Source organism: Myotis nattereri (genome assembly GCF_964212035.1).
Source record: "Myotis nattereri genome assembly, chromosome: 1".
Classification (NCBI taxonomy): domain Eukaryota; kingdom Metazoa; phylum Chordata; class Mammalia; order Chiroptera; family Vespertilionidae; genus Myotis; species Myotis nattereri.
In genome coordinates, this window is record NC_138075.1 from 172,467,985 (window position 1) to 172,487,688 (window position 19,704).

Consider the following 19,704-nt stretch of genomic DNA (forward strand, 5'->3'; position numbering starts at 1 on the left):
AGGTCAAATGCTGATTAGAGGCATAGCTGAAAGTGGAATGTAGGTCTTAAGGCTTCTAAGTTTTGTCCACCATGATGTGCAACTTCTGACCCTCAGATACAACACCCTTGGTTGAAAATCCTCCATGTTTTTCAGGGACCTCCCAAGTTCCTCACTAGCAAATCATCCTGGCTTCCAACCATTAATGGGACTTCTTCACTAGCTTCCCATTACATAGCTCATGCCACACACACACTGACGTGACTCACCACCTCCACTTGTAGCTCTGGAAACCCACCATGGGAAATACATTGAGTGTGACTCTTCCCCAATAATTAACTGGCTTCCAAATGATAGCCCTCTTGATTCCTTAGAGTCTTTAAACAAGATTATTTTCCTTAGTGTTCTTATTTGCCACCACTGACGGGTCATCTTTAATCACCTCATAAATAAGATCCTATCAGCTCTTTAAAAAATAGTATTTGCTTTTAAAAATTTAATTGCTTTCAGAGAGGGAGGGAGAGACAGAAACATTAATGATGAGAGAGAATCACTGACTGGCTGCCTCCTGCATGCCCCCTACTGTGGATCAATCCCGCAACCCGGGCATGTGCCCTTGACTAGAATTGAACCCAGGACCCTTCAGTCTGCAGGCTGACTCTATCCACTTAGCCAAACCAGCTAGGGCCCTATCAGCTTTCTAAGTGACAATTTCCCACTCTGAGGGAGCAATAAAGGACTTGTCATGACCTACTCTCCTTCTTCACTTTTTTCCAATCCTGAAAAATGGGCTTTTAAGGAAGTCTCTCTGAACTTCAGACTCTGCATCTGTCAGGTGAAAAGGATGATACCTACTTCCAGACCTGGCAGCAGTTTTAAGTGAGGTAGAGAATGTGAAATTAGCCAAGAAACAGTAGTCTCACTACTATTGTGTAGTTGGGAGAAAGGCCTGTCCTCTACAAGTTTTGTCCCTTTTAGTGAGATGCTATTGGAATTGCTACTTCCTGCATGTGCCACCAGGTGGCACTTTTGGCTAACTGATGGAACCACTGACAACAGCACCTGCGAAATGCTGAGCTAAGTGGCCATAGTCCACAATCCTTCAGTCATTTTCATGGCATCTGCTAGATAGCAATGGTAGCTGAAGTGAATCCCAAGGAACAAGTAGAGATCACTCAGTCAGAGGGGGAGGTGGAATTGAAGGCAGCAGTTGAAAGATAGAGGTGGGATGAGAACAGGTTTCAGGCAGAAGAAAAGCATGGGTGAAAACACAGGAGCCTGGCCCACTCAGGAAAACGAGTTACAGATAACTAGAATGGAGTCGGCTGTGTGTGCAAGGCTATGGTGGGAGGCAGGGCTGGAGCTTACAGGAAGGACCTGGGAGCTGGGCTTTACTGACCAACTTTTTAATTTGTGCAGTTGATGAACATTATGGCTCTTCTTTCCAGGAAAAAAGAAAAAGAAACATTCAAAATGACCGAGGGTTAGCATGTGTGGACTCCTGCGGTAGCAAGTGTTCCATGTGCTTCTCAGTACAGTAGCTGCCAGTCATAGGTAGTTGTTAAGCACTCACATGGCTACTGTGACGGAGGAACTGAATTTTATGTTAATTTTAAATAACCACATACTGAGAGAACAGCTCTAAACTCTGTTTTTCCCATTACTATCAACGAACCTTATCTACAGCAAGGGTCTACCGTATTGCACAGTGCATATATGGGAGGTTTCTAGCTTCACAGAATGTTCTATTGCAGAGTGTCAGACTAGATACAAGACCAGTTGGGAGGCGACTGTTGCCGTGATGGGACAGATGATGCGAGCCTGAACTAAAGCATTGACGGGGGGTTGGACAGACTTAGAACAAGACTTGTCAGGACAAGACCGATAATTGAATGTGAGGGTGAAGAACAGGGAGGGAGGGAAGATGACTGCAGGCTTCTACCTGGAGATATTGGTGGTACCACAAACTGGAATACAGGAAAAACAGTAATTTCCTCCTTAAAGATGTTGAGATTAAGGAGCCAAGGGGCATGCAGGTAGACACAGACTAGATAGAAAAATAGCTGTGGTCCTGGAATATATCATCAGTTCCTGTAGGTCAGAGAGACAGATGAGTAGCGTCAGCATGGGAAGAATAACTGAAGCCATGAAGAGGATATGCAGTCTATGGAGAGTGAGCAAACAGGACTGCACTATCATTTTAGGTCAGGGGAGTGTACGAGAAAAGAGGTAAAGGAGACGGGAAAGAAGCCGAGAAAAAGAAAGCCACAGTCTAGCAGTTCATGACAGTTTTGAGGAGAAACTAGACAACAGTTTCAAATGCAATAGATACAAGACGGAAATGGGCTAGTTTCCACCAAAATTTGCAACAGGGAAATCATCTGTGATTTATTACAGCAGTTTGAGTGGGAGAAGCACAACTTCAGCCCTGGACAAACTACCCAGATGTTTATGAGAGAAAAATAAACTACTGCCTTATTTAATGCACTGTGTTTTGGGGTTGCCTTGTTTAATGCCTAATCTATATCATCCTATATAATAAAAGCCTAATATGCAAATTGACCAAACAGTAGAATGACTGGTCGGTGGGGGGCAGTGCTGGTGAATGGGTGGTGCCAGGCCAGCCAAAGTGGGTGCCAGTGGGCAGATGGAGGGGACAGAGATGGGGGGGGTGGCGGCAGAGGGGCAACCAGGGGGCAGGGCCAGCCGCTAGCCAGCCGGTGCTGTTTCCCAATCGGCCTGCCGATTGCCTCCTGCAGAGGGAGGCCACCAGTGGCAGTGGGGTGGTGGGGGGCAGGGCTGGCCACTCGCCAGCTGGCCCACAGGTCAGCTGGACATCCCCCGAGGGCTCCTGGACTGCAAGAGGGAGCAGGCTGGGCTGAGAGACCCCCCCCACCAGTGCACAAATTTTCAAGCACCAGGCCTCTAGTAACTAATAGATCTTACATGCAAAAACAGAGATTATAAAATAAATAGGTAAACATATTGAATAATCAGCAAGGCTTTTTTGTTAGTAAACTTTTGAGTTCATTTTATTTTTGAAAATGTTCCCAAAAAGGAGTAAAGGGTATGAGGTAGGGTCAGCCCAATCCTCTGCCGCTGTTGATGGCCGCTTGAAGCGCTTCTTCCACTCTCTCCATGGTAGAATACTTAGGGAGGTAGAGGAGGCTAAAGCATGGAAGTGCTCTTATGGGATCTCTTTCACCCACGTTTTCAGGACAGCAAAATGTTATTTTCATGCTCTTTAAACCTTTTACTTGAATTCTGTCAGTTCCTGTAAGAAACACTAAAAAACAAAATGAAATTGAGTGATCTGCTTCACGAATCACCAACAGTTATCAAGAGAAAATACTTTTATTTTAAACATTTACTGAGGGCCCATGTGCAAAGTCCTGCATTAGACGGCACCGGGGATCATATTATAACTAAGTCTGACACACAGTCACTACCCTCAATGACTGGTGGGAATATTAGACTCTTGTGCAAAAAAGGGCAAAAACAAGAAATAAAAGGGTGTAAGACAGCCAAAAAGGGTGTCATAGAAATAAGGGCTGCTATGGGGTGTAAATGCTATGGGGTTCAGAGCAGGAAGAGAGAACCAGGCTGGGGTGACTGGGGAAGACTTCTGAATGTTTGGAATTAAGCTGGGCCTTTAAGGAGGGAAAGGTTTAGAGGGGCAAAGGAGGTGGGTGAAGTTTCAAGGCAGGGCAGGAGTTTCAGAGAAAGCCTGGAAGTGAGAGGGTGCAAGGAACTAACTATAGAAAGAAGGCTCACTATTTAGCTCGGATGAAGAAAAAAACACATTAAAGCAATAGGCAGGGTGGAAAACAGGAAAAAATATCTCTATTAACATTTATTTTTTGATGTGGTGACAACTTGGCATAGAGGACATTCAACTGGACTAGGAGTGGCTCTTCCATTCCTAGTTGCAAATGGTGCCTAAGACAAATAAAATGTTCTTATTCCATAAAAAAAGAACAGAAGATTATAAATGTTTTCCTGACTTAACACTTACCAAGGAACTTCTTCTTTTCCTCCAAAGTCAACTTGTGTAAAGCCTTCCAAAACATGACTATGGTGGGATGTGAATTGTCATATCCTTGTCCATAACGTGCATTCTGGAGAAAAATGCAAAAAATATATATATATTCAGGAAATAGAAAAGAAATTTAAATTCAAGCCACTTGGCATTTATGATATACCTTTTCAAATGTTTCCCAGTCATAATCTGTATTTCCAATAATCATATCCTTTAGTTCCTCAGGATGGAAAAAATCAATAATCTCCTTGTCACATACTTTGTAAAATCCTCTTTGAAATTCTTCATAAACGGCCTTTACAGAGATGTTGAAGATGTAATCGACATACTTAGAAACATAGTCTGTCCTTTAATGAAACAAAAATGATTTCAGCTTACTGCAATACTCCAAAGAAAAATGGGAGGAGAGGCGGGAAGGAGGCAGCTAAAGATAAGAGCTGGACCACTTAGCAACTGAGTGGTTGGACTGTTATAGGCATTTTTCACATATTATCTAATTTAATCAAGAAACTCAGGCACATTTTTATAACAGTTTAGTGAAGAGGAAACTGAGATGCAGTGAAGTCATGTGATTTTTCAGGGTCACAGAGTTAAGAGAATCGACATTGATTAGAATAGAATAAGTTTGGAAGAATTAAACCTGACCTGCTAACAGTCATGTCTGGGAAATGGGCTTGGGAGATGGGGGAAATTTCCTATTTTATTTTATACTTTTCAGTATTGTCTGAATTTGTCAGAAGAGTAATTTTATACTTTTCTATAATGTCTGAATTTGTCATAGAAGTAATTATTTGAGCTTAACACAAATAAAGAAGGGATTTACACTTCTAGCTATAACGGAGTACCTGGTAGGTAGCAAATGCTTGCAATAAGAACTACAAAAAGGCAAGCAATATAAAAAAAAAACATGTAGCTCCAGGCTTCCACATCTGAGACAAGACTGGAGAGACCTTTGGACTCAGAGAGAAGGGAAGCTCACTGATGAGAGTCTAGCATTTTACTTGTAGTTTTTCCCTCCCTCTGGCACATTTGCCAATTCTGTCAGGCTAAAGGGCTGAGCAAAAAGGAGTTGTTAAGAGGCAGAAAACCTTATTATATCCATCAATAATACTATGGGTAAACGGGATCTATTCATAAAATCCTATATAATAAAGAGGTAATATGCAAATTGACCCTGCCTCCATCATGCCATCACAAGATGGCTGCGCCCACAGCAGAGGCAGGGTTCCCATAATGAGCAGTAAGGAGCGATCACCAGGGACCTGAGGCTGTGAGATGCTGGGCCGGGGCGAGGGACCTGAGGCTGTGCCACCCGCCCAGTGGGGCTTGAGGGGGGACCTCAGGCCATGCCCCCTGCCCCAGTGCCAGGCCCGGGGACCTGATGCTGCACCCCCTGCCCTGGCGCCAGGCAACCTGAGGCCATGCCCCTGGCCCAGCGGGGCTTGACGGGGAACCTGAGGCTGCGCCCCCACCCACAGGGCTTGACGGGGGCTCTGAGGCTGTGTCCCCCGCCCGGCGGGGCTTGACAGGGGTGGGACCAGCTGGGTCTGGATCTCGCCCAATGGGGATGGGGCCAGCTGGGTCTGGGTCTGGCGCGATTTCGAGGGGCACGCGGGTGGGCGGGGACTTGACTCTGGGTCCTGCGGCATGCCTCGGACTCTTGACAGGAGGAAGATTTTCAAATACATTTTACTAATTTTCTTTCATCTCTGACACTTCTATTATAGAGAAAGGGCAAATAGCAACATTAAGGTATTTCCTCTAATTAATTCCCTTTTAATGTGCATGAATTTCATGCACCGGGCCACTAGTATACTATAGAGCTGGATATGTTTTATTTCTTGATCTGTGCTCTTATCATGTGTGCACTTTTCTGAACGTTACACTGCAATACAAAGATTTTTTAAAATAAAGATTAAAAATTATAGAAAAATATTTGCCTTAGGGCAGAATGCTCACTAGGACCAACTATCAAGGGAACATTCTATAATCCCACATTGTACTCCTTTAAGTCCCATAAGGTGTTGGGAAGGGAAGATACCACAGTGGCATCTATCTATCCTATATAATAAAAAGCTAATATGCAAATCAACCAAATGGCCAAACGACCGGTAGCTATGACGCGCACTGACCACCAGGGGGCAGACGCTCAACACAGGAGCTGCCCCTTGATGGTCAGTGTGCTCCCACAGCACTGCTCAGTCAGAAGTCCTGAGCCAGGCTCACGGCTGGCAAGCGCAGCAGCGGTGGTGGGAGCGCTATGGATGTCCAACTGATGGAGCAGGCCTATCAGTTGGAGGGGCCCTGAGGGCTCCTGGACTGCAAGAGGGCACAGGCCGGGCTGAGGGACCCCCCAAGTGCACGAATTTCATGCACCGGGTCTCTAGTATTCATAACAACAGAACCACCAGTCGCTATGACGTGCACTGACCACCAGCGGGCGCACGTGGAACATGGTGGGCACTGGCAGCAGAGCACGAAACATGGCAGGTGTTGGCTGCAATGAGATGGCGGAGCAGGTGAGCAGGGGCGCCAGACCAAGGTGGGGCGCCAGTCACTGTCATCGGGGCAAGCCTCTGGTGGTTACTGAAAATGCTTTGCTTCTGTGCACCGTGGTCCTGCCCGGCGCTCGCACCCGCTGCAAGCACTAGCCCTACTCGCACCCGCTGCTGGCGCCTGGCGCCAGCGCCGTCAGCAGGTGCGAGCAGCAGCTACTGGCCTTGACCTCCCCTCAGGCGTTCTCCACCTCCCTCTGCTCCTGAGGGGCAATCAGGGCAGCAGCCGCTGCTCACACCTTCTGCTGGCGCCAGCCCCAATTGCTCCGTGCCGTCAGCCTGTGGGAGCAGTGATGGCGAAAGCAGGGTTGCTGGCAGACAGGGGACCAGGGGCTGCAGTGGGATGGGCAGGGCAGGAGTGCAGAGGATGGGCCAAGACCCACCCCCATGCTCACCGTAGCCTCCCAGCCCACAGTTCCTTTCAAGGTGCACAAATTCATGCACTGGGCCCCTAGACTAATAATATTAACAAATACTCTGTGCCTGCTATGGACCAGACATTAGTGTAGACTAGTCGAGGTAATGGATGTATAGTGGTGAGCAAGAAAGACCGAGTTCTTGCCATCATGCAGCTCAGCATAGTGGGGGAAACACTGGCAAGGAAATAAGCAAATAAAGTCTAAAGGTAGGTAAAGTGTGACATGAAAAGAAAAGGTAAAGAAGGGTAAGGGGCTAGAGAGAAAGGTTGGTGGTTGGTTCTAGATAGGAGGATTAGGGAAGGCCTCCATGAGAAAGCCATTTCTTCCCTACCAGAATATACACTCCACACAGACACACACCCAGCACACAGCAACTCTCCACCTTATTAAAAATTAACTGGGAATGAAAAGTTATATAGCTACAATAAATTTTTAGAGCCAAGTGAAACAGACAGTGTATAAAGAAAACAAACATTTCACTTCTTTGTACCTACTTGTTAGTCTGGTTGACAATTACGCAACTTCCATTAGGAATTAAGTCTACATCAGTTTTGTCCCAATTCACCTGTAACCACAAATAAACTCAGATAGCATCTCCAAAATAATCGTGAACAGTCTATCATCAGCAAATACACTTTGAAGCATATCTTTTTTCCTCAAGAATAGGTGGAATTGTACATGTTTGTCACAAAACAAGCAAGGAATGTACAAATAAAAATTACCAGCTTTTCATGCAGAATGAAAAATAAACTTAAAAAACTCAAGTTATCTATTTTAACTGATAATACTGAAAAAGTAATTAGGTGGGGGAAGGGAGAAGAAGGGGGAGGTATACACATATCACACTCTCACATACAAACCTAAAATAAAACGTTTGCAAACAATATCTGACAACCCGGCCTGGTTTCCTAGGCATGTGACCTGTAATGGTAGCCCAGAGCTCTATGTCTGGGTCCCTCACTGTATTGAAATTCTTAATAATTTTATTTTAGAACTTATGTTTTGCAAGTGAAGTCAGATGGAAAAGTGGAGCATTCCTGTGAGCAGATGAGATTCGGGCAATGTGTGTGTCTGCTGCTATTCCTTGCTGTTCCATTTGCATATAGAGTTCGTGATGCTCTAATAAGCGTAGAATTACAGTGAACCCATGATGCATGGGAGCTCAGCAAGACTCAAAGTGAGAACAAGTTCAGTATGTTGTATCTACAGCTGAGTAAGACGGGGGTGTGGGGTGGGGGTGTGGTGGTGATGACAAACCAAAGAGACCACACTTTCCTTTCCAACCAGAACTTGTTTCCAGTGCAGAAAGAATGCAATGGAGTTCTGAGAAACACGAGGACCAGGGACCCAGTCACATCCTATTGGGTGACTTTCCTGTATTAGCTAACAACGTATGCTGAAAACGATAACATCAAAGGAAAAGAAAAGATAAGCCAACCAGTTCCTGTTCATCCTCCTTAATCATCAGTAAACTGGAGTTGGACAATGTTGATAGAATGCACATGTATGAAGAAGTGAAATAAAAACAGTGGAATTAGTTTCATGCAGTGTGCCCAGTGCTCTGGTTAAGAACTAAATACATAATATATGTGCATGTATGAACTGCAAAATATGAACTATGGAATTTTGGTGATTTAGCATGTAAGTTAAATGCTGTTACATTTGCATTTTAAACTGGCATTGCAAAACAAAGATGTGTGGTAAATTCATGTTAATAATTATTTTTTATTTAGGATGATAATAAATAGCAAATGCAAATACAAAAAAAAAAAGGTAAATAGGGAAATTGCCATATTTCAGTATTCACTTTTCTCAGGACAAACCTGGTGTGGTGGACTTGGAAAATTAGCCATAAATTCCTCCTATCCTGGTATTCCTGTCCCTTTGCAATATGTCTCCACAACATCTCCCACCAAGACGGGGGAGTCTGGCCCGGCTGGCATGGCTCAGTGGTTGAGTGCCAACCTATGAACCAGGAGGTTATGATTCGATTCCCAGTCAGGGCACATGCCCAGATTATGGGCTCGATCCCCAGTATGGGGTGTGCAGGAGGCAGCCAATCAATGATTCTCTCTCATCACTGATGTTTCTCTCTCTCCCTCTCCCTTCCTCTCTGAAATCAATAAAAATACATTAAAGAAAACAAAACACCAACAATTAAATTAAAAAAAGAGGGGGAGTCTCTTTCTTTAGCCCTTGAATCTGGAGGTAACCTTGTGAAATAGTCTGGCCAATGGGATCTGACAGAAGCAAAAGCATGAAAAGAAGCTTGTGTGCTGCGGCTTGCCATCTCTTTGGACCCAGTTTAGAAGCCTTGGCTGGCCTCCTGGATGATAACAGACAGAACAGAGACAAGCTGTTCCAGCTGACACCTGCCAAGGGCCAGCCTGCCAACGACCAGGTACGGTGCGAGGCCACTGTCGGCCATCCAGCTCAGCCACGCTGGCCCAGTCCAGAAACCACAGAATTATCTGCTGTTTTCTGTCACTAAGTTTAGGTGTTGTCTGTTACACAGTAAAATCCAACTGGCACATCCAGCTCATAAAAAATGAAGGGAATAACCTTTTACATTAACTTAATTCAGAAATTTGTTTTTTCATTAAAGGGTGCATGTTTAGGCAAGTATGTAAAGGGTTAATCAGATTAAATCTGATCTGTAATCTGGCTTTCACTGTTACTCACATTAAAATGGACATAAAATACTTCTTCAAAGTCATCACTTTCATCATCCAGAAGTATCTGCAAACTCCTAAAGAACAAATAATTTCATTTAAGAAAAATAACAATGATCACTAGATACACCTTGTAAATAAACAAGAGTGCGTGACTATTCTGAAGGTGAGAAGTCAGGTACAGTTCACTGCACCACCATGACTTGAGACCTCAGCTATCTTTAAATGTGAGGTTAGAAGTTTACCTACAATTCTGCAGGCTCCCCACCTGATTCCTACTCTTCTACTGCCCTAACTTCCTTTACTTCGTCATCGTAGATGTCTATTTTAGAAAAGGACTGGTAACGTATTTACTGACACTGAAACTCATTCAAATTGGTGTTACCTTTATTTAAGCTTTGGGACTTTACTTACAGAGCAAACAATAGATCTCCTTTTAAATATCAGGCATCGCTCAGATCTGTGGAGTGGATAGATAGGTCAAAGGACCTTCTCTGTATCTGCTGTCCCAGTATCATCAAGCGCCAGACAGACCTGGCATTTGACTACCTTAATTCTTTCCAGGCATTTGTGAGAACAGAGGTTGTATCAGAATGGGAGCAGCCAGTCGTTTTCTATTTCCATCCTCTGAACTTTATAAATACGTTTAATGTAATATGTCTCATTATGTATTATTTACTCCTTTACCTCTCTATTCATTCAACAAACACTTATTAACTACTTAATATGGTAGGCAAAGGGGATGTAAAGTTGAGACCAATTCCTTTCCTGCCAATAAACCCTGAGGCCAGTAGGAATGATGCTTATGGGAGCCTTACCTACAGTCCTGTGAGATCTGTGCAGCTGGAACTATGTAAATGGTACAGGGATAACTTGGAAGAGCTTGGTTAACCCTTTCTGAAGGGAAACATGTCACTGGGGAAGTCTCCCTCTGGGAGATGGTGGAAATGAAGCTGATTTTTTCCCCTGCTGGATTTTTTGCTATGATACTGTGATATAAAACACACCATCTTTTATGCATGTATTTTTGTGAGGTCAGGGAACTCAGATGACAAAACTGGATTCATCACAACATTTGGTTCACTATCTTCTCATTGTATGGCCATATATGGCTTATTTATGAGTATGTTTATGAATAACACCTGTGAACCTGCCTCCCCAAACAAGAACTAAAACATTGCTAATCCTATATGATAAAAGCCTAATATGCTAAGTATCCGACCAGTCATTTGACCAATCGCTATCACGTGCATTGACCATCATGGGGCAGACGCTCTGACTAGTAGGTTAGCTTGCTGCTGTTATCCGGCCAATCAGGACTGGGCAAGATGGGCTGGACACACCCTGGAACCCTCCCACATTACCCTCCCCGGGCCCAATCGTGCACCGGTGGGGTCCCTTGGCCTGGCCTGCACCCTCTTGCAATCAGGGACCCCCTCGGGGGATGTTGGAGAGCCGGTTTCAGCCTGATCCCTGCAGGTCAAGCTGAGGGAACCCACTGGTGCACGAATCCATACACAGGGCCTCTAGTATCTTATACCTACCTATAGGAGGTACCTTCCTTATCCCATTTTTCTACCCCCCCCCCCAAAACGAGTTACAAATATCTACCAGTTTGAAGAGTATCTTTTGTCTTTCATTAAGGTATGTCTTGATGAACAGAGAACTTCTTTAATCTTGTTGCAGTTAAATTTACCAATCTTTCCTTCACTGTTGATACTTCTTATGTCTTACTTTAAAAAAAAATCCCAAGAATGGGAAAGGTATTTATCCATATTTCCAACATTTTAACATTTAATATTTAAGTCCTGCATCCATGTGGAGTTGATTTTTGTATATGACATAAGGTATCTGCTCTAATTTTCCCCCAGATGCATTAACTGAATGGTATTCCTATTCCCATTGACCTAATATGCTAGTTTGTTAAAGTTCCATGTGTGCATGGTCAGTTTCTGAGCTCTCTCTCTGTTCTACTGGAAAACGTGCACAATTACATACTGTCCTGCTTAATGCGGCTTTCAAATTATTCTTGATATCTGATAGGCCAAGTTCCCCACCCTTCTTTACCTTACGGGTTATTCTTGGCCCTTTGTTCATCCATCTAAATTTTAGAATCAGCTTGTCAAGTTTTATAGTAAGCCTGCTGGGATTGAAACTGGAGTTTTACTGAATGTAGAGATCAGTGCTTCTCAAAGCATTGCCCAGACCCACAACTTCTGGGAATCCCTGAGGACTTTACAGGGGTCCATGGGCTCTAAACTATTTTCATAATAATACTAAGATGTTACTTTTGTCTTTCACAGTGAGTATAGAACAGTTTCCCAGAGGCTCAATGATACCCAATATTTGTGTATTCTTGAATGTAAAACATTTATCACTTTTAATTTCTAATATTGCAAACATTGGCAAATGTAACAAACATAAATAAAAGCTCTTTGAGTCCTCAATACTTTTTGAATATCTTAAGACCTAAAAGTTTGAGAAATACTGATACAGATTTAATGACCTTTATATTTACTAAGTTTATGTATATAGTTATTAAGCTTCTTAAGTCTCCTTAGGCATAGCATTAAGTAGGTAATTTTCAATGTTTTCAGTAAAAAAATTTTTTTTCTCTCCTCCTTCCCAAATCTTCTGTTTTCAGTATTTTTCTCCTCCTCCTATTAGTATGATTAACAATTGGACTCTGGAGCCATGGTTATGTCTCTTTGGGACCTGGGTGTGTTTTAGTTTCCTCATCTGTAAAATGGATCCTATTAATAGTCTATTAATAACAGGATCATACTACTGTCCTAATTTTTGTTAAAAAAAACTCACCCTAACCGGTTTGGCTCAGTGGATAGAGTATTGGACTGCAGACTGAAGGGTCCCAGGTTCGATTCCGGTCAAGGGCATGTACCTTGGTTGTGGGTACATCACCAGTAGGAAGTGTGCAGAAGGCAGCTGAGTTGATGTTTCTTTTTTTTTTTTTAATTAAATCTTTATTGTTCAGATTATTACATTTGTTCCTCTTTTTTCCCCCTCATAACTCCCCTCCTCCCAGTTCCCGCCCCACCCTCCGCCCTCACTCCCCACCCACTGTCCTCATCCATAGGTGCACGATTTTTGTCCAGTCTCTTCCCGCATCTCCCACACCCCTTTCCCCCCCAAGAATAGTCAGTCCATTCCCTTTCTATGTCCCTGATTCTATTATAATCAACAGTTCATTCTGTTCATCAGATTATTTATTCACTTGATTCTTAGATTCACTTGTTGATAGATGCATATTTGTTGTTCATAATTTGTATCTTTACCTTTTTCTTCTTCCTCTTCTTAAAGGATACCTTTCAGCATTTCATATAATCCTGGTTTGGTGGTGGTGAACTCCTTTAGCTTTTCCTTATCTGTGAAGCTCTTTATCTGACCTTCAATTCTGAATGATAGCTTTGCTGGATAAAGTAATCTTGGTTGTAGGTTCTTGGCATTCATCACTTTGAATATTTCTTGCCACTCCCTTCTGGCCTGCAAAGTTTCTGTTGAGAAATCAGCTGACAGTCGTATGGGTATTCCCTTGTAGGTAACTGAGTTTCTTTCTCTTGCTGTTTTTAAGATTCTCTCTTTATCTTTTGCTCTTGGCATTTTAATTATGATGTGTCTTGGTGTGGTCCTCTTTGGATTCCTTTTGTTTGGGGTTCTCCGCGCTTCTTGGACCTGTAAGTCCATTTCTTTCACCAGGTGGGGGAAGTTTTCTGTCATTATTTCTTCAAATAGGTTTTCAAAATCTTGCTCTCTCTCATCTTCTGGCACCCCTATAATTCTGATGTTGGTACGCTTGAAGCTGTCCCAGAGGCTCCTTACACTATCCTCGCATATTTGGATTCTTTTTTCATTTTGCTTTTCCGGTTGGGTGTTTTTTGCTTCCTCGCATTTCAAATCATTGACCTGATTCTTGCGCTCCTCTGGTCTGCTGTCGGGAGTCTGTATAATATTCGTTATTTCAGTCCGTGTATGCTTAATTTCTAGTTGGTTCCCCAATATAAGATCGAGGGTCTCATTAGTTTTCTTGTAGATCTCATTAAGTTTATCGGCGGCTTCTAAACAGTTCTTGAGAGACCTTAAAAGTGTGGTTCTGAACTCTATATCTTCCATTGACAATTTTGTCCTGTTTCTTTGTCTCCGCATTTTGTTATGCTTCCTTGGTGCACCCCCTAGTGGTCTTTGTGCGCAGTCTTATAGTTAAATCTTGATTGTTGTAGCTAATACCAGGGAGGGTTTGACCTCCAGCACAAGTGGCTATGAGAATCAGCTGTGTCTGCAGTGAGAGAACTTCTGTCCTCTAGGGAGGTGCTAATCTAGCCTTTGCCTGAGGCTATCCGGCAAATGCCTCTGTGCAGGGTGTGGGCGGGGCGGGTCGCACAGGATCAACAGGGTGGGCCGGAGAGAGCAGTTATGGCAGCTCTCAGTCCTGTCCCCAGGGGCTCTGCCTCTCTGAGTCCCAGCAATGGCTGCAAACCTCGGAGAGAAAGCTGCACTCGCTCTGACCGAAGCCAGACAGTCCCGCTTCTCCCGTTTGAGTCTGGGTCCCTAAAGACTCGCCTGTATCTGGAGCTCAGAGTCTGCGACTCCCTCCTGATAGAAAACGCCAACCGCGCCCTCCGCCGCCAGCCAGCTCCACGCACTCCGCACCTCAGAATTTGACTTCAGCACTGCGCCTCCTCTGAGTGTCCGTATGCGTTTCTCTTTCCTCCTAGTTGTAGGACTTCCACTCAGCCAGTGTTCCTGTGGTTCTGGGTGATGTCCCTTCCGTTTTTTGGTTTCACTTTTGAAGTAGTTGTTCAAAGCAACAAACTCCGGCGTTAACCTATGCCGCCAACTCGCCCTAACCGGTTTGGCTCAGTGGATAGAGTATTGGACTGCAGACTGAAGGGTCCCAGGTTCGATTCCGGTCAAGGGCATGTACCTTGGTTGTGGGTACATCGCCAGTAGGAAGTGTGCAGGAGGCAGCTGAGTTGATGTTTCTTATCGATGTTTCTAACTCTCTCTCCCTCTCTCTCTCCCTTCCTGTCTGTAAAAAAATCAGTAAAATATTTAAAAGAATATCTCCACAGTCCATTGCATAAATATACCAAAAATATACAATTCCCTTCTTGAAGAACAATTAGGCAGTCCATGTATTATGAACTATATGATACAGTGTAAACTGGTATACAGAAGTCCTTGCATGGTTATGTGTTTCGGATGAAATGTCTAGAGACAAAACTGTTGGGTCAAAGCGTCAAACACATTTTTGATTCAGATAAGCAATGCCACATTGTTCTCTGAAAAAGGAGTTACCCAATTTGCACATCCACTAACAATACCTGAGATTGGAGTTAATCTTTTATCAAACCTTTGCTAACACCATACAGATCAGTATTTCCATCCACTGTCACTTTGAAGCACATAATAGTCTCTCATTTTAATCTGCATTCCATGATCACTAGTGAGATTGATCATGTTTGTATTTATGTGCCATTTCTATTGCTTCTTCTGTGAGTTGCCTTCTTGTACACTTTGTCAATTTTTCTTATGAACGTGTAGGAGTACTTTATATAGTAGGGATAGTCACCCTTCCTATTTTATTTTTAATATATTTTATTGATTTTTTACAGAGAGGAAAGGAGAGGGACAGAGAGTCAGAAACATCGATGAGAGAGAAACATCGACCAGCTGCCTCCTGCACACCCCCAACTGGGGATGTGCCTGCAACCAAGGTACATGCCCTTGACCGGAATCGAACCTGGGACCCCTCAGTCCGCAGGCCGACGCTCTATCCACTGAGCCAAACAGGTTACGGCACCCTTCCTATTATATGTTAACAATACTTTTTACAAGGTGGTGGGTTGTCTTTTAACTTACATATAAGTTTTCATTTTAAAAGTGGTAATACGGAAACAATATTTAAAATAAACATCACTGTAACCTATACTCTGTCTATGACTGTTTCTATGCAAATAAAGTTCAAAGATTAATGCAAGCACTGAGGACTAATATAAAAAACTTTCATAAATTTTAGAAAGTTAAAGTATTAATCCAACAATTCTTGCCAAAGTTAAAATTGGTTTCAAGTACTCAGAATGCTATTGAACATGAAAATATTACTGAGAGGGTGTGTTTAAATATTTGTCCTAATATATGTTAGGTAGAACTCTGAAAAAGAATCATGTTTACTTACCTTCCCAAGACAGGACTGAGCTCTTTCAAGTCTTCCAATGATGGTGTCTGGTCCAAAAGTTTCTTAAACAGAGCCAGTGGGAAACGGATGTTCGCAACATTGCCGTTGAACAGAATAAGTCCACACAGAATCCCAAAGAAGAAATATCTCTTTTTCTCAAATTTAGGCTGAAAAGAGAAAAAACATTTTAACATATTATGAATTTTTGCCAGTACAATGGTATCTTTATATTAGATAAACATGTCCCCCCCCCCGCCCTTTCACAAAATCAAATCACAAATTAAAACCAAAAATCTTGAGATAAGAATATTCAGGATTTATATTCAATCATTAAGTCAATTTAAATCCCTGTCACAGTTTTGGTCACTAAAAGCATTAACAGAATGAGGGTTGAGGGGCTAGGAGAGATGTTGTTTAGGGGGAAAAAACTGCACCAAGTAGAAAGTCCTAGAGATCTAATGCACAGTAGTGAATATAGATAATAATATTGGATTATAATAATCAAATGTGCTATGAAACTAGATCTTAATTATTCCAACCACTAAAAAGAAGTAGTAATTATGTGACGTGACAGAGGTGCTAATTACTGCTTCAGTGGCAACCACATTACAGCATATAAATATCAAATCAACATGTGCACAATGTTAAATTTACACAACGTCATATACCACTTATTTCCATAAAAAATAAGTAAATGAAAGAATGAACAAGCATAGTAGCACATTAGGCTCAGTAATCCTTATAAACTAAAGTTTTCACAATTTACTTTCATAGCCTTTGTCTTCAAGTTCACCAGGAAAAATAGAACTGTGACAAAGACTGAGTGCCTAAGCAAGAAGCATTTGATTTTATCCATACATTCCATAAATGGTCAAAAACACATACTGCTTAATTTCTTCTCTGTGGACATGAGAATCCAGGGAAAGTAGACCCCGTTTTAGAGAAAATAATCATCTATGTACGTATGTACTTATTTATTTTTATCCTTCCCGGAGGATATGTTTTTATTGATTTTAGGGAGAGAGAAATGGAGGGGGAGAGAGAGAGCAGGGGCACAAGAGAAACATCAATTAGTTGCCTCCCATTATGTGCCCCGACCAGGGATCAAATCTGCAACCTAGTTGTGTGCCCTGAACGGCGATTGTCACCTGCCACCTTTTGGTGTACAGCAGTGGTTCTCAACCTTCCTAATGCCGCGACCCTTTAATACAGTTCCTCATGTTGTGGTGACCCCCAAACATAAAATTATTTTCGTTGCTACTTCATAACTGTAATTTTGCTACTGTTATGAATTGTAATGTAAATATCTGATATGCAGGATGTATTTTCATTGTTACAAATTGAGCATAATTAAAGCATAGTGATTAATCACAAAAACAATATGTAATTATATATGTGTTTTCCGATGGTCTTAGGCGACCCCTATGAAAGGGTCGTTTGACTCCCAAAGGGGTAGCGACCCACAGGTTGAGAACCGCTGGTGTACAGGATGATGCTCTAATCAACCCAGCCACTTGGCCAGGGCAATAATCATCTTTTTCAAATTAAACTTTTATCTCTACAATTATATCATTAATTCTTCTCCTAGTATAAAGCAAATTAGGCAATCTAATTGATGGTATGTGACATACCTTTTCTATCAGGAAATACCATAAGCAAAGAAAAGGGGACTTACCTTGACAGGAAACCACATGTAGGTAGCCTCTTTAGGATACATGAACATCCCATATTCTGGCCGAGTCATCTCTTCAAACAGACAGTAGAAAAACTCTGTCCTGACGCCTCCAGGTTCATATCCAGTTTCTTCACTAAATGAAACCTGAGGAAGCAGAGCAAATAATGCATCACTTTTAGGCTGTGTATTGCTACGTGTTACACTCTGTTTAGCAGTGAGAGCTAGCATTATTGTGGGCCCAAGTATTTGGCAGCCACTGTGGTAAGCATCATACTCGTATTACCATATTTAATATCCTATTAATTCTATGAGGCTTCAGGAATTTAAATAACTCCCAAGATTATAAAATACTCAATGGTGCAGCCGAGGTTTACTCCTATGTCTGTGACACCTCAGAGCCTAAAGTTTTTAACACTAAATTGACCTCAATTGGCACCATTGTTACAGTTATAAGGTAGGCTAAGTATAATAACAGCAAAACACAAAGAAATCAGAAATATTAGGATTTTCAAAAAAAACAAGCCAGAGCACACGTGAAGTATTTATTTATTTATTTATTTTTTAAATTTTAAATGAGTTGAAGTATTTATTGGCTTGGCTGTTTGCTCCTTAAGGAGGGGCACCAATCCCTGCAAAAGATGATTCTATCATCACCGTCTTTGCTCCTTCAGTCGTTCCATTCTTGCCTTTCTTTTTTAGAATCTTTCACTTCAGTTTACAAATGTGTTAAGTTCTCCCTTATCCTTAAAAAAAACACACACCTCAAGACCACTGTTTCCAAAACAGACAATATTGGCCCCTCCTACTCTAGGCTGTCTAATTTCGGAGAATACTGTCACCAACTTCCAAACCCATTTCTCTTCTTAAATGCTTTTCTCCAACAGGACCAAGAACCTGGAGTCCTCAATTCCACGGACTTTTCCTGATGTCTCATCTCCTTGCTTTCCTAACCCATTTCATTCCTCTGACCACCCCCTCTTTCTCCACATCCTTTTCTCCCTTGCTTTCTCTTATGCAGCACTATTTAGGTTTGTATTTTTCTCTTCTTTTTCCTGCTGTTTTAATACAGAAATTCCTTTCTCTCTGCTCTTTCCCCAAATCCTCATTTTTCTCCTTTAAAGCTCCTTTTACTGGTTAATTTGGATGAATATCGCTACCATTTTATAGAGATGCAAGTTCCAAACCTCAGTAAAATATTTTTTTTTAAATATATTTCATTGATTCTTTACAGAGAGGAAGGGAGAGAGACAGAGAGTCAGAAACATCAATGAGAGAGAAACATCGATCAGCTGCCTCCTGCACATCTCCCACTGGGGATGTGCCCGCAACCCAGGTACACGCCCCCGACCGGAATCGGACCCGGGACCCCTCAGTCCGCAGGCCGACGCTCCATCCACTGAGCCAAACCTGTTTTGGCCTCAGTAAAATATTTAAAATCTTTATAAGACCAGGTGTTAAACCGGCTCTCCCAATGGGGAAGTTCCTTAATCTCACAAAGCCTCAGTTTCCCCCACAGATTATCTGAAAGATTAAATAACATGTAAAATGCCTCACAGAGTCTGGAAAATGGTAACTGCTCATCGAATGTTACCTAGATTTTAAAAATGGATGAGTGGGCCTAACCGGTTTGGCTCAGTGGATAGATAGAGCGTCGGCCTGCGGACTGAAGGGTCCCAGGTTCGATTCCGGTCAAAGGCACAGGCCTGGGGTTGTGGGCTCGATCCCCAGTAGGGGGTGTGCAGGAGGCAGCTGATCAATGTTTCTCTCTCATTACTGGTGTTTCTCTTGCTCCTTCTCCGTTCCTTTCTAAAATCAATTAAAAAATATTAAAAATGATATACATATATACACTAGTAAGACAAGTTATATGGTTACTAAACCAAAGATCATTTATAGATGTTCAGAACATGGTATTATCTACAATTACACCCTCAAAAACGATGCAGTCAATAAACAGAAAGTTCCCTCTTCCACAGAGAACTTTGGGTCCTGCGTGAGCAGAAACAAACCCTCAATTCTCATCTCACCAAAACCCTTAAAAAGTGGTGACTAGCCAGGCGAGGCCAGTCTTCAGGAGGGACTGGACCTCTCAGGGTTAGAACTGGACTTTCTACCTGGCTAGGTTGGGGGAGGGAAACCATTTCCCTACGGCCCCTTAGCCTGTGTGTCCTG

At 42.6% G+C, this 19,704-nt stretch overlaps 1 protein-coding gene across 1 annotated transcript in view; it reads right to left on the reverse strand.

Moving 5' to 3' along the window:
- Positions 1–3,059: 3,059 nt before the first annotated feature.
- The window catches only part of LOC308532179 (E3 ISG15--protein ligase HERC5-like), a gene marked incomplete at both ends in the record, with an annotated part of 42,968 nt that continues 26,323 nt past the window's right edge, over positions 3,060–19,704 (reverse strand). The window contains 7 exons of the mRNA XM_081109477.1: positions 3,060–3,265; positions 3,995–4,097; positions 4,182–4,365; positions 7,487–7,557; positions 9,675–9,741; positions 15,858–16,024; positions 17,533–17,676. Of these exons, the coding sequence (XP_080965603.1) occupies positions 3,060–3,265; positions 3,995–4,097; positions 4,182–4,365; positions 7,487–7,557; positions 9,675–9,741; positions 15,858–16,024; positions 17,533–17,676 (942 nt within the window). The remainder of the gene's footprint in view (positions 3,266–3,994; positions 4,098–4,181; positions 4,366–7,486; positions 7,558–9,674; positions 9,742–15,857; positions 16,025–17,532; positions 17,677–19,704) is intronic.